The 18148-nt window shown below is 38.1% G+C and overlaps 1 protein-coding gene and 1 long non-coding RNA gene across 2 annotated transcripts in view; one reads left to right on the plus strand and one right to left on the minus strand.

The window, feature by feature from the left end:
• Positions 1 to 18148, minus strand: part of LOC132530723 (uncharacterized) — a 118966-nt gene that overhangs the window by 72343 nt on the left and 28475 nt on the right. The gene's annotated exons all lie outside the window — the stretch shown is intronic.
• The window catches only part of RGS17 (regulator of G protein signaling 17), a 28330-nt gene that overhangs the window by 6515 nt on the left and 3667 nt on the right, over positions 1 to 18148 (plus strand). Inside the window, exons 2-3 of the mRNA XM_060168072.1 lie at positions 10872 to 10961; positions 12427 to 12661. Coding sequence (XP_060024055.1) covers positions 10872 to 10961; positions 12427 to 12661 — 325 coding nt within the window. The remainder of the gene's footprint in view (positions 1 to 10871; positions 10962 to 12426; positions 12662 to 18148) is intronic.

The raw sequence follows: 18148 nt of genomic DNA on the forward strand, positions 1-18148 counted from the left end.
CAATGGGCCACTGCTGGTCATCCCCATGGCCACGCCTCCCTCTGCCCTGGACAAGGCTGCACACTTGGGGGGCTGGTCTGACGCCCAACTCACTGTGCTGGCTTTCATACTAGTGACTCTCCTTCTGTTTGACATGCGTTTTTGTTTTCTAGGTGAGGGCCTTCAGTAAAATTATGCTATATGGATTTTAGAGTGGAATTCACAGCCATTCGTATCAGTCAGTTGGCAATGGGCCTTTTCCTAAACGTATACTAAAGTTTTAAAATAACTAAAAGTATATGTTGGCTTATAACATAATATCTGGCACATAGTAGGTGTTTAATTAATAATAAAGTGTTGAAGGGTTGATGGAATTTCCAATTGAGTCTACTTTATAAAATATGGAAATTTGTATCACAGATTTTGTTTCTCAAAAATTACAGGTATATCCTCCTATCATGAGCATAATGAGGTGGCGGGAACCACCAGATTTCTTCTTATGCACCATGTTCTTCATTCCCGTGTGTGTGTGTGTGTGTGTGTGTGTGTGTGTTAGTAGCAGTACTAGTACTAGTAGTAGTAGCAGTTAGTAGTAGAGAAAGGCCAGGATTCCAGGAGGGAGTGCTAAAATCTGGTTAGTACTACTGGGATATAAAGTCAAGAAGGACAAAATAGAAGACTAGAGACACACTGACAGGTAGTAAAATGCCTTTTATGGCATATTAAGACGTTAAGACTTTACACCTTTTTTGGTTATGGGAAGTGACTGAACATGCTTAAGTGAGAAGGGGACAAAGTCCATTTATGTTTGAAGTATATCCCTGTGGAGACAATGGAAACTGTGTGGAAGGACAGGACAGAAACAGGAAGCATGTTAGAAGACTTCTGTAATAGTCTTGGTGAAAGATGCAAGGGGCTCAAAATGAAAGGTGATTAAAAGGAATGGAGAGATTCCAGTTTCAAGAAAAAGGAAGTACTGTCAACAATTTGCAGTAGAGGTAAAGGAGAAGGGAAGGATAACGCCATTGCTTTGCTTGAGGGGCCGGGTTGATGGTAAGCCCATCAGATGAGAGAACGCTGGAACAGGAGGTGGTTTAGGCCAGGATAGGATGGTGGGTTGGGCTTGCTCCATGTGTGGTACCCAAGGATTAGCTGTGGAAATGATTTTGAAGCTTGCAGGGCATGTCTTGATTAGTTATAACAATCAGGGAGTCATCAGCATACAATATACAGGAGATAAAAAGGATGGCCCAGCATGAAGAGCAGTGAGCTACAGGCTGAAACCTCAAATGTAAATCCTTAAACCCACTACTGGGCATATATCCAGGGAAAACTATAATTCAAAAAGACACATGCACCCCAATGTTCATCACAGCTCTATTTACAATAGCCAGGACATGGAAGCAACCTAAACGTCCATCAACAGAGGAATGGCTAAAGAAGATGTCGTACATATATACAATGGAATATTACTCAGCCATAAAAAGGAATGAAATTGGGTCATTTGTAAAGACGTGGATGGACCTAGAGACTGTCATACAGAGTGAAGTAAGTCAGAAAGGGAAAAACAAATATCGTATATTAACACATATATGTGGAATCTAGAAAAATGGTATAGATGATCTTATTTGCAAAGCAGAAATGGAGACACAGACATAGAGAACAAACGTATGGATGGATACCAAGGGGGAAGCGGGGAGTGGGATGAATTGGGAGATGGGGATTGACATATATACACTATTGATACTAAGTATAAAATAGATAACTAATGAGAACCTACTGTATAGCACAGGGAACTCAGTGCTCTGCGGGGACCTAAATGGGAAGGAAATCCAAAAAAGAGGGGATATACGTATACATACAGCTGATTCACTTTGCTGTACAGTGAATTTCAGCTGTACAGCTGAAATTAACACAGTGTTGTAAAGCAATTATACTCCAATAAAAATAAAAATTTTTAAAAAGCCTTTAAAGAGAAAGCAGTGCAGCTCTGCAAACACAGAATGCAGAGACTAGACAGTCTGGGAGGTAACGTACAAAACACACCACTGCACTGGTACAGAAGCCCAGACAGTAAAGACTTTCACACAGAAGGGAATGATGGATGTTGCAAACACACGAAGGAGGTCTGATGCGATAAGAATCATAAAACTTCTTGTCATCTGGCCTACCAGGAAGTTATCAGTGAACTCTGTGAGAATTAAGCATCTCCTTAGGGTGCACGAGGAAGAAGAATTCGGAGAGAAAAGCTGCTGAGTGCAGCCCTTTTCAAAGGCACTGAGACACCCTGATCTTTGGGGGGTGAAGATTCAAGTTGAGGGAAGCCAGCGTTGCCTTTCTGATTTAATCAAAGCAATTTCTAAAACAATGTGAAATCCAGCCCTTCTAAATCCTGGCCAAATATATTAGCGATCTGGACAAAGGTTAAGAACTGCCCACCCATCCCAGCCTCTGCAAATCAATAATAATACAAAAACTGAGGTTATGACATTTTGCTACCCCTAACCTATCTATAAAATGTCATAGTTGTGCTACATCTTATTGAAGTTAATAATTTTCATCTCTCTCATTGGAACTCTTTTTTTTTTTAACATCTGTATTGGAGATAATTGCTTTACAATGGTGTGTTAGTTTCTGCTGTATAACAAAGTGAATCAGTTATACATATACATATGTTCCCATATCTCTTCCCTCTTGCGTCTCCCTCCCTCCCACCCCTCTACGTGGTCACAAAGCACCGAGCCGATCTCCCTGTGCTATGTGGCTGCTTCCCACTAGCTATCTATTTTACATTTGGTAGTGGAACTCTTTATTAGTTCTTTTAAGCCTAACTTATTTAGGTCTAGGCCTGGTAGACCTATTAAAATCTGCCTGATGTTTTAGGACATCACTCAAGAGTTACTAATTACTTGTCAGATAAGACAATAAGATCCACTTCTAGCAAATATGAAGTTGATTGTATAATAATTCTGCTTCATTGGGTTTTATAAATATTATAATTTTCGATGCTATAAAATTCATATCTTTGTTTCAGATATCGATATACTATATATTAATGTACATTTCATGCCCGGGAGCATGTGCTTCTAAGTAGAAAGCAAATTTCTGCCATGGCTACTTTTCTGTATACAGAAACATAGATTACTTAAAAGCACAAAACCCTTTTAATTGACCAATTTCATAATAGTTGAATAATAACTTCATATGTTTCATTGTAAATAGATGTGGTCTTGCCATATTTAAAGATTACACACAAATTCTAATAACATGCCTTCCTCATATAAAGCCTACTTTCAAGAGGCAGCACTGGGGAGGGAAGAAAACCACACTGGAATTAGACCTGGATGCATCTCAGTCTCATAACATATAACTGTGAAATGTCTGGCAAGCTTTAGTTTCACCTGTAAGATGGGATTCACAACAGTTACTTTAGGGTGCAGTTTCTTTCAGGAACCCCTGAATCATCCTTTATTGATAGATATTATTTGCAAGTCTCAGGCTGAAAGGAAATTACCAGACTTTGGCCACTGTATGCTTAGCATGTTCTATTTCCATGTTGTCAGTTAATGTAACAGAACCTGTTTTCTGCATTCGGTATCCCTGGCCCTTTCTCCCCAACTCTCACATGAACCAGCACAGGTATAACTTGGCATTCCCGGAGCAGGGACCACACGCTCATTGATACACAGAGTGATGTGAGTTCATCACATCCTGGGATAAAGTCTCCCCACAGATCAGGACTGTTGCCTTCAATCATAGTTGTTTTCAAGGATGCTCCCACCTCAGCCCAAACATACTCACACACACAGTAACTGGAAAATCCCCAGGGAAGAATGAATGGGTGGAAGGGTAAGTGACCCTGCCAGCAAGCAGATGTTTTTCTGAGTCAACTGCTAGGGTTTTAACATTTTCATTGTCCTTTTTATAATAGAGACACAAGTTAACTAAAGCTAGAAGCTTGAGCTCCAACTTAACTGATGCATTTAAAGATATGGATGATTACATGCCATTTTAATAACAGTGTCTACTAACTAAATAAAAGTCCATTTGGCTTTTTCGCATCCAAGATATTTGCTTTCCCACAAAAGCATCCACTAACTTAATTATGACTTACAGGGAAAATTACAGTGGGTTGAAGGAAGAGCTTAAAATAGGATTTCAGGCAACCTGAGAACTGAAGTAGAGGATTCTATGGATTGGTGTATGTTATAGAAAGTACATCTAAATATTCAATCCTATAATTCTCTTAATGTTAAGGCGGAAAAAAAGAAACTCTACATATGCCAAATAGGAGGCTTTGGTTATTTAACTGAACATCAGCTGACATAGTAGATCCAGATTTTAACCAGGTTATAACTTGCTAAATGCAGTTGGCATTTTAAACCAAATGAATATCCATGAACTTAAAATACATGGCTTAGAGTTTGAAACAAAAATTTAATACCAATAGAAAAAGGGAGTTTTTGAAACCCATCTTTTCCAACTGAAGCACGTATAGAGGGAAATTGGTAGCGCAGAGGGCGAGTATGAGAAGACAAAGTGATTTTGTTTTCAGTTTCCATGCAGCAAAAGAAGCAATTAGCCTTTACATACAACCCAAACTGGGATTGAAATCGTTTGGAGAATCCACTTTCACAGTGGCTCTTTGAAAACATTTTAAATAACAAAAAAATTTCCTGCCTGTTGGTAGCTAAAAACCTTTTCTAATTAATTTGTTCTAAGAATGTATCACCCAAGATCTATATTACCCCAGCAAGAGACATAATTAGAGTTCAAACAGCTAATTATTGGAAAGGATAACTACGATGTTAATAGGATTATGCCTGACCCTTTTTTAAGACTAAAGTATTCCTAAATTAAATGACCTAGGGCGGGGAGTATCCAGAACATTTCCTAAATAGCAAAAAGGAAAACTGGGTGTAATTATGCACACCTGTCAAGATTAAATTTATCCCTTTTGAGTATATTTCACTCACAGAAAATTTGATGACTCTTTTCAAAGTCCTTAGAAAGATGTAATTATCAAAACCCCATACATGCAAGAATAGATTTTTTTTTCCAAATAAGGGTAAACTTAGAAACTTTCAGTTTTATTGTTGATTAAAATATTATATTTATAAAGACAACATAGCCCTCTAGTGGACAGATTTTTAATAGCGGGTTATTTTACTTCTGATAGGCTTTAAATCTATGAAATAAAAGCTTAAACGAAATGAAACATTTGTTTTATAATATATGATACATGATTATGAAAAATAGGAGTACTTCTAGGGGCAATGTTTTTTGGGTTTTTTTTTTTTGCTGTACGCGGGCCTGTCACTGTTGTGGCTTCTCCCGTTGCGGAGCACAGGCTCCGGACGCGCAGGCTCAGCGGCCATGGCTCACGGGCCCAGCCGCTCCGCGGCATGTGGAATCTTCCCAGACCGGGGCACGAACCCGTGTCCCCTGCATCGGCAGGCGGACTCTCAACCACTGCGCCACCAGGGAAGTCCTAGGAGCAATGTTTTTTGAGACAAGTGTTGTGTAACATTCCAGACACACATTTCTAACCACCATTCCCATCCTTACATACCCCATTCAAAACCAAGCTGTTCTACCAAAATGTAGAAATGAAAGAGATGAGGTTCAAGACATAGGTTTGATTATAACTGAGTTTTTATATGTCTGAAATTGTAGATCGTATATGGCTATTGTCCCCCCTTCTGCTCCCTTTTTTCTTCCTTTTTATAGCCCTTTCTAAGCAATGCATCAGTGCACCTCTTCTTTCCCTTCTTCCCAAAGTTGTCTTTGCCAGTGGGAGGGAGTTATATGTCCCAGGGATGCTCTTTGCAGTAACAACATCTGTTCTGGAGTCATGAGTGGCACCACCTCTTCTTCCCCTTGTCAGGTTTTGTTGTCAACCTTCTGTAACAGCTCCTTTTTCCCTGGCAATCTCAAGTTCCTGGCAATCAAGAAGTTGCTCCTTGCCAATATCTGCTGTATATTCAGTCCTCTGGGCAATACCTCCTGCAGACTGGCAGCTGTGGGGTAATGTTGTTAGAAGGGGCTGTGCCCTCAAGACATGGGTTTGTGATAAGAGGTTTACCCTTTCCAGACATTTAAGAGCAATCCATTTCTCTAAATACCTGAAAAGGTAAAATACCACAATTAATACTTCTATATCAAGAGAAGAAGCATTGCACAGCGAAAATGAGCATGAAATAAGACGTCGGAAGGTGTGAGTTCCATTGCTAGGCTTGATATGTTTTAGTTGTGGGTATCGAGTAAGTCAACCTCGGTGACTGCTTTTTCTTAAATCAGATGGGAATGATTAATAACAAAGCCCCTGCTTACCTTACAGGACTGTTGTGAGGAAGAAATGGTAAGGTGTTGTATGCGGAAGTGTTTTATAATAACAGCACGGTGTAAGTTTTTATTCCCTCTAGTTGAAATAAAAAACTCTTCGGTAAACTTGGAATTGTCATTTTAATATGCCACCAATTTGCCCTTCCACTGAATTAAGCATGTATAATAATTTTCCTTTTTGTCACAAGAGATTAGTTTAGTCTTTGCTTTCAACCTTGTGTAGTAGGTCACTGCCTTTGTCCCCATTATGAATGGGGAAAATAAAGCTTGGAAAACCAAAATCGTCATCAAGGAGATATCTTTGAGATTTGGAGTCCACTTCATTGTTTTCTTGGCCCATTACATAACCACACCTCACTGACTATTCTAATTTATTGCTTCCATCCTGAAACGTCTGATTTGTCCATTTTGCTCTGCATTGATATCATGCATTTTCACAACTCTACACGATTTTACCCCCTCTGCTTGGAATTCTCCTTGTCTAGGTCTCCATCTGGCAAACACATTTATTTCAACTCTCATTGCAATGCTCTGTGATGCCTATTTAACTGTCAGAGCTCCTCAGTCTCAGAGCCTCTGTCTTGTTCATCTTGACTTTCCAACCCAGACACCGTTGCATAAATCAGGTGTCTCATACATATTTGTAAATCGTTGTTGACGCCTAAGTAAGGCTGTAGTATTATTTTACCATGGTATTTTGACTGAGAAAAATGACACATTTAAAGAATAACTTACCAATTTTTTTCAGAACCTGAAGGAAGTTGATTCCATTTTTGCACTGGGAAATTTGAGGTAGAATTGTTAAATATAAAGGAAAAGCTGATAGTACAATGTGAGAATATTAGAATAATGAATTGTCTTTACCAATGACAGTGGTTCTTTCTTGAGCCTATATTTTAATACAGTATAATACAGTTATACTGTATTAAATTTAAGCATAAATTTAACATAAATTTATTAAATGTATTAATTTATTAATTCCTCAGCTGAGTGTTTGTGTAAAGATATGTGGTTTTGTGATCAGCCTCTACCCCAGAGTTACCATAGCTACTGCAAAGTTTTCGTCTTATTTGCAACCATTTCAAGGATTCTCCCTAAGAACCAATTGTTTACTGAAAGTAGACTGTCTTCCAAAAGAGTCCCCACACATAGCCATGATGATGAACCAGTAGGTAAGCTCGTTAAAGGGCAGTAGGTAATGTTTTCCATACCCCACTGCCCAAACTCCCCTGTAAACAAACAAAAAAATCCACCCACACACAAAGAGGGCATATTTCCTTATTTTCTGAAGTATACCAAATGTATTTCTCTCTTCTCAACGTCACTATTCGAGACAATCTCTAATAAGATTTTATATGCTTATTTTAGTATTCTTAGCGTAGGCTATTGGAATTTTCTCCCATAAAATATTTCAGCTTTGATCAAGACTCCCACAGTGAGCATTGTATATGCATTCTGTTCTCTTCATGGCTTTAGTTGTTTAAAAAGTGGAATTGTTAGTTCAAAATATTATAAGCATTGTAAAAGTGAAAAAGAACACGTCTCTACATGACCCCTCACGTTAAGCTTGATGTTTTCCTTTTAGAGCTTTTCTCCAGCACATATGTATATATGTATATATGATCCAGAGCAAATATGTCCTGTATTTTATTACCTTAAATGAACCCACTGTATTACTTAGAGCAGGACCAAGTAAAATTGGGGACAGACATTAGTCATGCCTAAGACAGATGGCAAACAGTCTAGCACCAAGTCTCCTATCATTTTCTCCATTTCTCTTCATCTTAAAATGGCATTAGTTTAATGGTTCTTGATAATGGAAACTTTGAAACCAATTTTTAAAGAACAGTTCTAAAGGACAGTTGATTAAAAAGGACACATCGATTGCTAAAGGTCAGTTTCTTTCTACAGGGCAATGTTGTGTCCAATATTAGATCAAGAAATGGAGGAAACGGTGAACAGTTAGGCACTTACTGAATGTCTGTTTTAAGTAGTTTTAGTACAGATGTGTGTCCATATTTTACCATCTGTAGAAATCAAAGATATAAACACAACCCAATACTTCATAATGATCACTCTAATATGGTGGCATTTGGGATGTTTGTAAATATCACAGAAACAGATACAAGAGCCAGAATTCATCTTCAGAAACTTGTGAATCATGTATGTAGATTCCAGATTTGTTGCTCCACAGCAAAGACACAATGGAGAACACATTTTTTCAACGATGTTGTGTTTTAAAGTTTTTCAAGTAAGGATACCTGCATTGGTGTGGCATGCTCCATAGGATACTGTGTGGAAATGTAACTGAAACAAATTCTCAAGGAGTTTATTATTTAATCAGCAAAGCGAGCTCATTTTCCAGTCTTTATATAGTCCCTCAGTATGTGTGCACACACACATATGAGCTCGGTGAAGCTTGGCAGAATGAGTACTAATTTCCTATTTAAATGTGATCTTTCTAGGATTTACCCCCCAAGTTGCATATTTTATACATTAGTTTCTCCCAGGAAATTTCACAGAATATTGTCAATGGTGTCTTCCTATCTCCTCCCACCCACTTTCCCATAATTACCGGAAATACATCAAATTCCAGAGAGGCACTGTTACTCAAAGACACTTTGAGAAGTTAATGATGCTGCCCTCCAACACATTCCTAACCTGCAGACACAGTCACAGCTCGGCAGGCAGAGACTCAACCAGCCGCTCTCTGAATCCCCCCTCGCTGCTTCCTCGCGGCTCCCCACGCTGAAGGCTGAGAGGGGTCTGGAATTGCTGACTACCATGCAGAGCAATCCTCAGCCTTCTGGACATTTGAGTAACAATCAAACTATAGTTTCTGCTTCCCAGAATTCCTTGGGCCATACCACCTTTGTGAGAGGTTTCTCCTTTTCTACACCAGTAAATCTGCCACGTTCCCTATAAACTGGTAGAGGAGGACTTAATTTACTTCCCTCTGACATTTTTTTTTTTTTCATTGACGTGTCCTGTTTCTGACTGAAGAATCCTTTCCACTTCCTACTGAGTTCTCTTTTCTCCAGGTGGTCCAATTTCGCAACTAAGTTTTCCATCTAGTCCTACTTTCAGTTGTAGATTGACCCCTTTGCCTTCCCATCTTTGCTACATTCTCTCCATCCTCACCCTTGCACCTGAGAATGAATGAATGAATGAGACATCTCTCCTCTTCCCTTACCGGATGTTCCAGATCAATAATAGCTAACTGTTGGAAGCTTTCGCGCACTAAGCCACAGCCATGTTTGGTGCCGCTTTTCTGCATTCACATAAGTACTCTATTGCCTCAGTGCCTATCAGACAGCATGGTTCATAATAACAGTTACAGGGTGGCTCAAGAGAATTGGGTTCAAATTCCAATCATACCGCATATTTAGTGCCTGCCTTTGAGCCAACCTACCAGACAGCTCTGTGCCTCACTTTGCTCATCTGTAAAATGGGGATAGTAAAATTAAAGTAAATTAAAGTAAAAGAACAGCGCCTGGCACATAATAGGTACTAGGAAATAATAGTTTCCATTTCCTTTTGTTGAACAGATAATGAATGAACAACTGAAAGAGACATCGTCTAACTTCTTTTGCTCTCTGACAGGCTCTCATGAAGCTTCTCGGCTTCTAGACAGAGGGATCAATTTGCTAATTCAGTAGCTTAGCTCTTCCAAGGCCACTGAGTTATCCTCCCCACCCTGCTTCTTAATATCTGCCCTCAACCCCCTCATCATGTTGTCTGCACCTAGAACCCCACAACCCTGCTCAGCTACCGTTTACCTGAATCAGACAATTCTTATCCTTGTTCTGGGTTACTAAAGCCCATAGGATTATCCCAGCTCCTGTAATCCTGTAGAATTCCCAAATTTATGTCCCAGAGACACAGAGACGCCTCCCACTCAATGCTCTAATATCCAAACCCCAAAGCCTCAGAGTGACTGGCTTTTCCCTCTTGAGATGTTGGAGGTTTACTTAAAGGGATGAAAGGGCAAAGAAAAAATCAAATATAAATCCTGTCGCTCGAACTTGAGTGGATGGAGGAATGATGACAGAAAACCTGGTCTGCAGAGAAGGGTGATGTGAACTTAGCAAATTCTGTTGTAGACTCTGATACACTTTATCTTTTTAGCAATCAATGGGGGAAAAATCAATGGAAAACAAACTATGAATAGAACTAACCAAAAATCAAAATGGCATTACACTAAGGAGTAATGTAATGATATATATCAAATATTAAAGCATATAATCATGTAAGTTATCTCGGAGATTTTAAGTAATTTGAATTATGCATGGAGGAAGTCCGAATGTATAACAGTATCCATTTTCTGAGGTTATGATTTACTTTATTTTATTAAATAATGATTCTCTTTCCTTTAGTTGACATGGGCTTACCCAACATTTAAAAATGGTATTGCTCTTTTTGTACTCTAAATACTCTCACATAGTTGAAAATAAAATTCTTCCATGAAATATTTTCCTGGAATTTTTTTCTTTTCTTTAAATAATTGGTTTTCCCTCGACAAAATAAAGTGTTATACTACATTACAGCCTCACTGTTAGGAATGAAGAAAGAGGGGAAAACGCAGGAAGACCCACACATACCACAAAAATGGAGAGTATCCAGGTCCTAGAGGAATGGTGAGTGTGATTCACGTTGTAATTGTGTCTTGCATGTACGTGCTGTGTACATCTACCCAATGCTTAAACATAATCTCTTGCTTCCCAGTAACTCCTCAAAATGGTTTTGTGAAATGAATGCATACTTAGTCTGGGAGATCTTATTTTGTGATTGCAACTGCTTTTTATCCCTTTTTTTTTTATTAGCTCTGTTAAACTATCAGCTAAAACATTGCTTGAGTTTATCCTTCCCTTTCAAAAAACAATGATTGATACATGAATTAACCTCCCCCCCTAAACTGCCTAGTTCTCTACTTTCCTTTTCTGAGAATATTTTTAAGTTGTTATCTTTATAGAAGAGTCTAAAACACACACAGAAAAGATATGGAACTACCTAAGTCAGTGAGAAAGGGCACCCAGCTGTTCCTCAGTCCCATTTCCATTGGAAGGGACTCTAAGTATTTTCGCCAAACTGAGAAGTTGAAATGCAGTATCCACAGAATAGAATTAAAATACAAGCAGATTATTTGTATAATGATATGCGCTTTCTTTTTCTACTTCTTATGAGAAGGTTTTAATTTTGATGCTTCATAGTAATTTTTCTGTCTTTTACACTTTTTTTAAAACAAACGAGGAAGTTCAGACATTTTGGAATAATAGCAAATCTATATAAAATATTTGGTCAAAAAGGTAAGATAAAATATAAGAATTTTTTGATCAAGCGTATTTTAGGTTGGAAAATTATTAAACAGATGAATGAATGGCAAAGCAAAATCAGGACCAATTTAACCATAAGAATCTCCAAGCTTCTATCCTTTACTTCTTTGATGTATAAGCAAAGGAAGTAATAACTGGTGGTTTCTGCAGGAAAGTAGTCGCTGAAAACCTGAATATAGGTATCTAAAAAGTCCCTGATGTCATTATAATTTTCCTGTGCTTTTTAATTGTGATAACTCCATTCATAGGTAACAATTCGCTCATAATAGTTAGCAGAATAATTATTAAAGTTTAGGAAAATATGTGACAAGTGCACACAATGTATTCTTATTTTGATTCAGTGAAAAATGAAAAGACAGCGACCAGAGATGAAAAGAGAAACTGTATCTTATGGCTTGGAAATGAAAATCTACATCAGATGCAAACAAAAAAGCTCAGTTTGCCTTTCAAAGTAATGCATAGGCTTGCAGTCGATTGTTTGGGTTCAAAAATGCCCAGGCTTCATTAGGGATCTATGATGACCACGTGCAGAGTGTGTGTAGCCCCTTGCTACTTGAATGCTTGACTCCCTAACACACAGCTTGTACCTACACGAATTTTTGTCAAGACCCAGAAATCTCTAGCCCAGTCCTGGCAGATGTTTGCCAGGTCAGGCTGGACTGAGTCTCAATGACCACTAGATGGCAGCAATTGAATGGCATTTCTATCTGCAGTTCACCATCCCCGCACCAAAGTTGCTTTTGATAACGGCCCCATTCTGTCTCTGCAGCCAAAACCCCACTTCAGATGAAGTCTTGTCCTGGTCTCAAAATTTTGACAAGATGATGAAGGCCCCGGCAGGAAGAAACCTCTTCAGAGAGTTCCTCCGAACAGAATACAGTGAAGAGAACCTACTCTTCTGGCTTGCCTGTGAAGACTTAAAGAAAGAGCAGAATAAAAAAGTAATTGAAGAAAAGGCCAGAATGATATACGAAGATTACATTTCTATACTCTCACCAAAAGAGGTAAAAATCTGGAAAATATTGATGTGAGCTTCTTAGACCAAGGATGAACCTAAAAGGACTTCTGTCCAAATTGAGTAATGAATGCATGGGGTGTGGACAAGCTAGAAGGCTTGTCTGGGTAGATAATCTATATTCCATTCTACCTGAATCTACCTGAACACGTATTTCAAGGTTAGGTCTCCCCAGTATGCTTTGATCATTTATCTCTAGCTGAATCATGTGATAGTCTACTTGCTTTTCAGAACTACCATTAGGAAGCCTGGTAATACAATTTGCCGTGACTTAAAGTGGAAAAGAAGAACTTACTTTGGGGCAGTGTTTCTCAAAGTGTGATCCCCAGATCACCTGTATAGGAATCACCTGGAGCATTTGTTTGAAAAGCAAATTCTCGAGGCTGACCCAGGACTTCTGAATCTGAATTTTGGGAACTAGAGCCCAGGAATCCATACCTTTAACAAGTTTTCCACATACGTACTAGTTTGAAAACCTCTGGTATAGGGGAAAAAAACGAAAACAAAAGAAACCCTGCCATGTTGATGCTTATGATAGAATTTTTACAGAACTGAAGTATGACCCTTTAGGACCCATTAATATTCTCGGGGGAGAGATGTGTGATGGCAATCATTTTACTTGTTCTGGTTTTCCTGTTATTTATAAGTGCAAGCTATTTTTCCCATTGCCAGAATGTACCTGATAAACAAGGAACGTTTCAAGCAACCGGATTGACACCGTTCCATTAGCTTTCTAAAAATCAGTTTGCTCCTGAGAAACGGTACCGCTACCAGAGTTAACAAGCATTTGGTGAGGGAGGGGCTGAGAGTGTGCCTGGCCTCTGAAGTGCCGAGGGACTGAGTTCCAGCAGGGCTTTTCAGAATTTCAACTTAGAATTTCCTAGAATGCCTTCTCTTCTGCACGCCACCCTCTTGCTGTCTTTTCTGTCTCTCTTAATCCACTGTGATTTTACCTGTGCATTTAAGTGTTCTGGCCTGGTGCTGTCTGCCTCCGGACTTTATCCTCCACACCCCTCTCCTGCACGTGGACGTTTATTACATCCCCTAGAGACAGGTATCTGTCTCCTCCAGCGTTTGGTGCGGCCCTTACCTTTAAATCTGTAAGATGAGTTTGCGTCTGGTCTATCAGCTCTGTGCTTGGGATGCTATATAAGCTATTTCACTTCTAATCAGATATACCTAAGTAATTTTTTAAAGATGTATCCGTTCGTGCCATTGGTATTCCAGAGTACTCCAATAGCATTGTCTCTGCAAAATGAGAAACCTTGAATTGGATACACAAAAGATTGTCTTAATTTTTATTTCCTGCATTAACACAGAAAAAGTATTCATAGAAACAAGGTGGGGAGAAATTTTTCTATAGCCTCAATACATTTATTACTGATGCCACTTTGTATTTCTAACACCATTAAAATTCTGCATCCTAAAAATACATTCTTCAGGTTTCTGGTCTCTCTAGAACCTCAGCATCTAACCAGTTCTACTTGAATTTTATTAGTATATTAAGTTCACCTTCATTTTTATTTAATATTGCAATACATGGCAAATATATCAAATAATCCAAATGTGCCCCAAGATGTGCTTCTCTTGTCCATAAGTACACATAATTACAGAGTCTTTGGGAAGATTATCTATCCCACCTCTCTCCCCCGAATATGTAACATGTATCTTTTGAAAATGATTATTGTTTAAATTATCTAGTCCATTCCTTTGTACTATGTCTCCTCTTAAAATGATGACTGTCCCATTTTAAAACAGTGTTAGTAGAAAAAGTGCTCTCTATATTAAGTACACACAGTTCCTTTATTTTACAGTCTCCATTTTCTAATTTTAAGTTTTTGTGGGAAACACTTCCCCACTGTTCTCACAGCTCTTGAGTTTCAGATGTCACTCATTGACGGAGCTTTGTAAAATACTTAATTTTCACAAAATTACTTCTTCTCTGGGCCACAGTTTAGAGATATCATAGTTATTGATTACTGAAATATAAATTATTGGATTTTCATTATTTTGCAAAAGTAATGGAGTTTTGTTTTAACCAAATTTCTTTACTTTGAACATGAGTTTCACCAAAAAGTTATTAAAATATTATTTCCTGATTAAGAACATGACCTTTCCTAAACTAAATAGACTAATATTTAGTGTAATAGCCTCTCTCCTTTAATATTCTCTAAATACCAGAGGCAGAGGTAAAATTCAAATTTTTATCATTTGGCTACTTGTTTGCTGACATATAAATAATTCTCAACATAGAATCTAAGTGATTGGACTGTATGAAGTACCTCTGTTTAGCCAACTGATGGCTCTCCTGTCAACATAGTAATTACACTTATTATTTAGCAGCAAAATTGAATAAACCCAAAGTAGGCAATTATAAAAGATAATTGTTAAGAAGTTATATTTTAAGCCCACGTATAGATATATTTACTTTTGAGTCCAGTCAGGTGACTTGACTCACTTATATACTCCCAAAATGGCACTCACTTTCTAGCTATCCCAGGGCCCTTTCCAAAATATTATATCTCACTGACCTTCTATGCAAAAACTTGTCCATTTCTAATCAACAATACACTGCTAACCGTTTAATGATACTGTGTTATCACCCTTCAAGTTTTGTTTTCCACCACTGGAGAGAACACATGTCCCATCCAGAGAGCCCTGACTATATAGAAGTAAGAACACTGAACTAACACTCGGGTGGACAGATTCTAGTCCATGCTCAGCTCCAACTTAATTGTGTGGCCTGGGATAAATTAGTTCACTTTTTCTGGGCCTCAGTATTCAGTTGATTTGTTTATAAAAATCAAAATTCAAAGGGGCACAGAGGATAGTAAACCAAGTCCAGAATGGCAGCTGTAAGGCCCTTGTGGTACTACTGCATTCTCCCCTCCAAATGTCATGGCCAATTAGTCACGGTCTTCCTCACCGCTGTACCCAGATTCAACCTCAGAGCCTGTCTTAACATGGTGCTCAGAGCAACCACTGCAAGGCCATCGGAGTTGGGAATCTACTTCCCACTTTGGAGCCAGACAATCTGTTTCTACTCAGAATATTTTTAAAGAATATGAACATTTGAATCATTTGTAAAATGGTAATAACTAAATAACTGAAAATTGTCAGGACTTTATTCTTAACCAGAACCTCAGTTTTCTTCACTAGACTTTCATTTTACTTTAATTAGATCGGGTCATCATGTTGCCCTTTGTTAAACGTTAAGGAGGTCTACATTCTTAATATTATATATACATTGGGGCTTCCCTGGTGGCGCAGGGGTTGGGAGTCTGCCTGCCGATGCAGGGGACGCGGGTTCGTGCCCCGGTCCGGGAGGATCCCACATGCCGCGGAGCGGCTGGGCCCGTGAGCCATGGCCGCTGAGCCTGCGCGTCCGGAGCCTGTGCTCCGCAACGGGAGAGACCACAACAGTGAGCGGCCCGTGTACCACACACACACAAAAAAAATTATATATACATAGCATATTTCCTTCATGAAGCCAGAGTGCTGAATGTTACATTTCGTTGTTTTAAAATCATGTTATATGCATTTTTAATAATTTGGATGTTATGTTATAAAATAGATGTTTACAACCAGGAGGCAATATAACTTCCACTCTCGGCATAGCATGCGTTTCAAGAGGGGAAATGACCAAATTTTAAATTAAAAAAAAAAAATCTAAAAACAGACAAAAATAACATTTCTTTCAAAAGTGAATTTTCTTTTTTGTCCTCAAAGGGAAAACAAATGGACGTAATAAAGAGGAATTTAAGACGAATAGTACGCTTACTATGCATCACAGATGCCACTGGCAACTTATATTAAGTATTGAAAAGAGAAACCCAGCAAAATAAGGAACTTTAATAAAAAGTCTGCTTAAAAGTTATGACCAACTTAAACAGCATTGAGCTGTTGAATAAAGAAATATCTATAAATGCTGAAACAACTGTAAGACTTATTGGAATTGAAGAAAACTATGTGTGTTCAGATATCTAGTGACAGAATTGTCCTTAACCAGGGCTGTAATCCAGCCCCACCACTTAACCATCTGTTTAACACTAAGAAACTCACTTCAGTGCTCTGCAGCCTTAGATACCTTGTTCTGTAGAATGTGGGAATGGAAAAAGCTAAAAAAAAAACTAAATCTATGACTTTCAGGCTCTGCTGAATGACAATTTTTATAGTAGTAGGAACTGTTTGCTTCTTCTGATTTCACCCTAAACTTCCAGTTGCTATCAGGGAGAAAAAAGCAAAAAGCCTATTTAAACACCAGAATTATCTAAACATAATGCATATGTGGAAGACATGTGGGTCCTACGTGTGCACATAGACAGATGTTTCTTCATGCAAAATCATGTGAATTTAGCACTTTCAATAATTTAAATCAGTTTTTCTAAACAGGACTCATGATTGTACTTTCCTAGATTCATTTCTTTGTGCACGCATATTATCATTCAAAAAATATTTCTTGAGTACTTCCTACGAGCCAGGTACTGGGCTAGATGTTAGGGATATGATGGTGAACGTTGGCCTATACCTTATGGAGCTTTCATTTTAGGAAGACAAACAAATCATGTCAAAAACAAGTAACTAAAAATCGTGATAAACATTATGATGGGGGTGGAGGTCAAATGATGTAGTTAGAATAGGGTTAGTCAGGTAAGGCCACTCTGAGAAGGTAAAATTCAAGTTGATACAAAGTCTAAAGACATTGGGTTTGAGGTGTCATTATACATATGCTCAATTATTATTATCATTACTATTATGACTTTACACTGGGCTTAAACTTTGTTGTTGACAAAATGGTCTTATGTATAGTATTACAGTATAAGTCTCACAAGAATCCTTTAGCCTCTAGGACACATGGCACCATTTCATAGGAAAGGAAATTGATTTTCAGAGAAGTAAAACAAGGATATTAGAATTATATCTGGTAGAGAGAGAACACAACCCTAAGATCTTCAGATTCCAAGTGTGATGCTCTTCCAGCTACAATATGCTGATGAGTTATTCCATTGTATTCCATTCATGATACTACTATGGATTTCTATGAACCCAAACTTGAACTTGAGACACGATAAGAACTAGTAACCTTAACCACATGTCTGAACTCTCCTTCAGAAACACGATTAACTTTCCCGTCATTTGTACGCCATCAGAAATATGGTTACTCCACTTCATCCTACCAGTGATGTTTGGTCTAAGAAACACATTCCAATAATCAATCTTATTTGTAATTTATAATTATTTTCAGTAGAAATAACCAACACAAAATAATATGACTAAAAACACACGTGGTAAAAGTGTATTAAAACAGATAGGAAAACCAGATAGCCTTCAGATCTGTAAAATTTTACATGAGAAGACCAAATTTAGTTAAAATTATAAAGAACATTTCCAATGGCAAAAACTATAATTGGTAAAATTGAACGTGGACTTATAAAGGAAAAAGAAAAAAATTAATCAGAATTTTACTTAGAAAATA

This window comes from Lagenorhynchus albirostris, chromosome 12 (genome assembly GCF_949774975.1).
Source record: "Lagenorhynchus albirostris chromosome 12, mLagAlb1.1, whole genome shotgun sequence".
Classification (NCBI taxonomy): Eukaryota; Metazoa; Chordata; class Mammalia; order Artiodactyla; family Delphinidae; genus Lagenorhynchus; species Lagenorhynchus albirostris.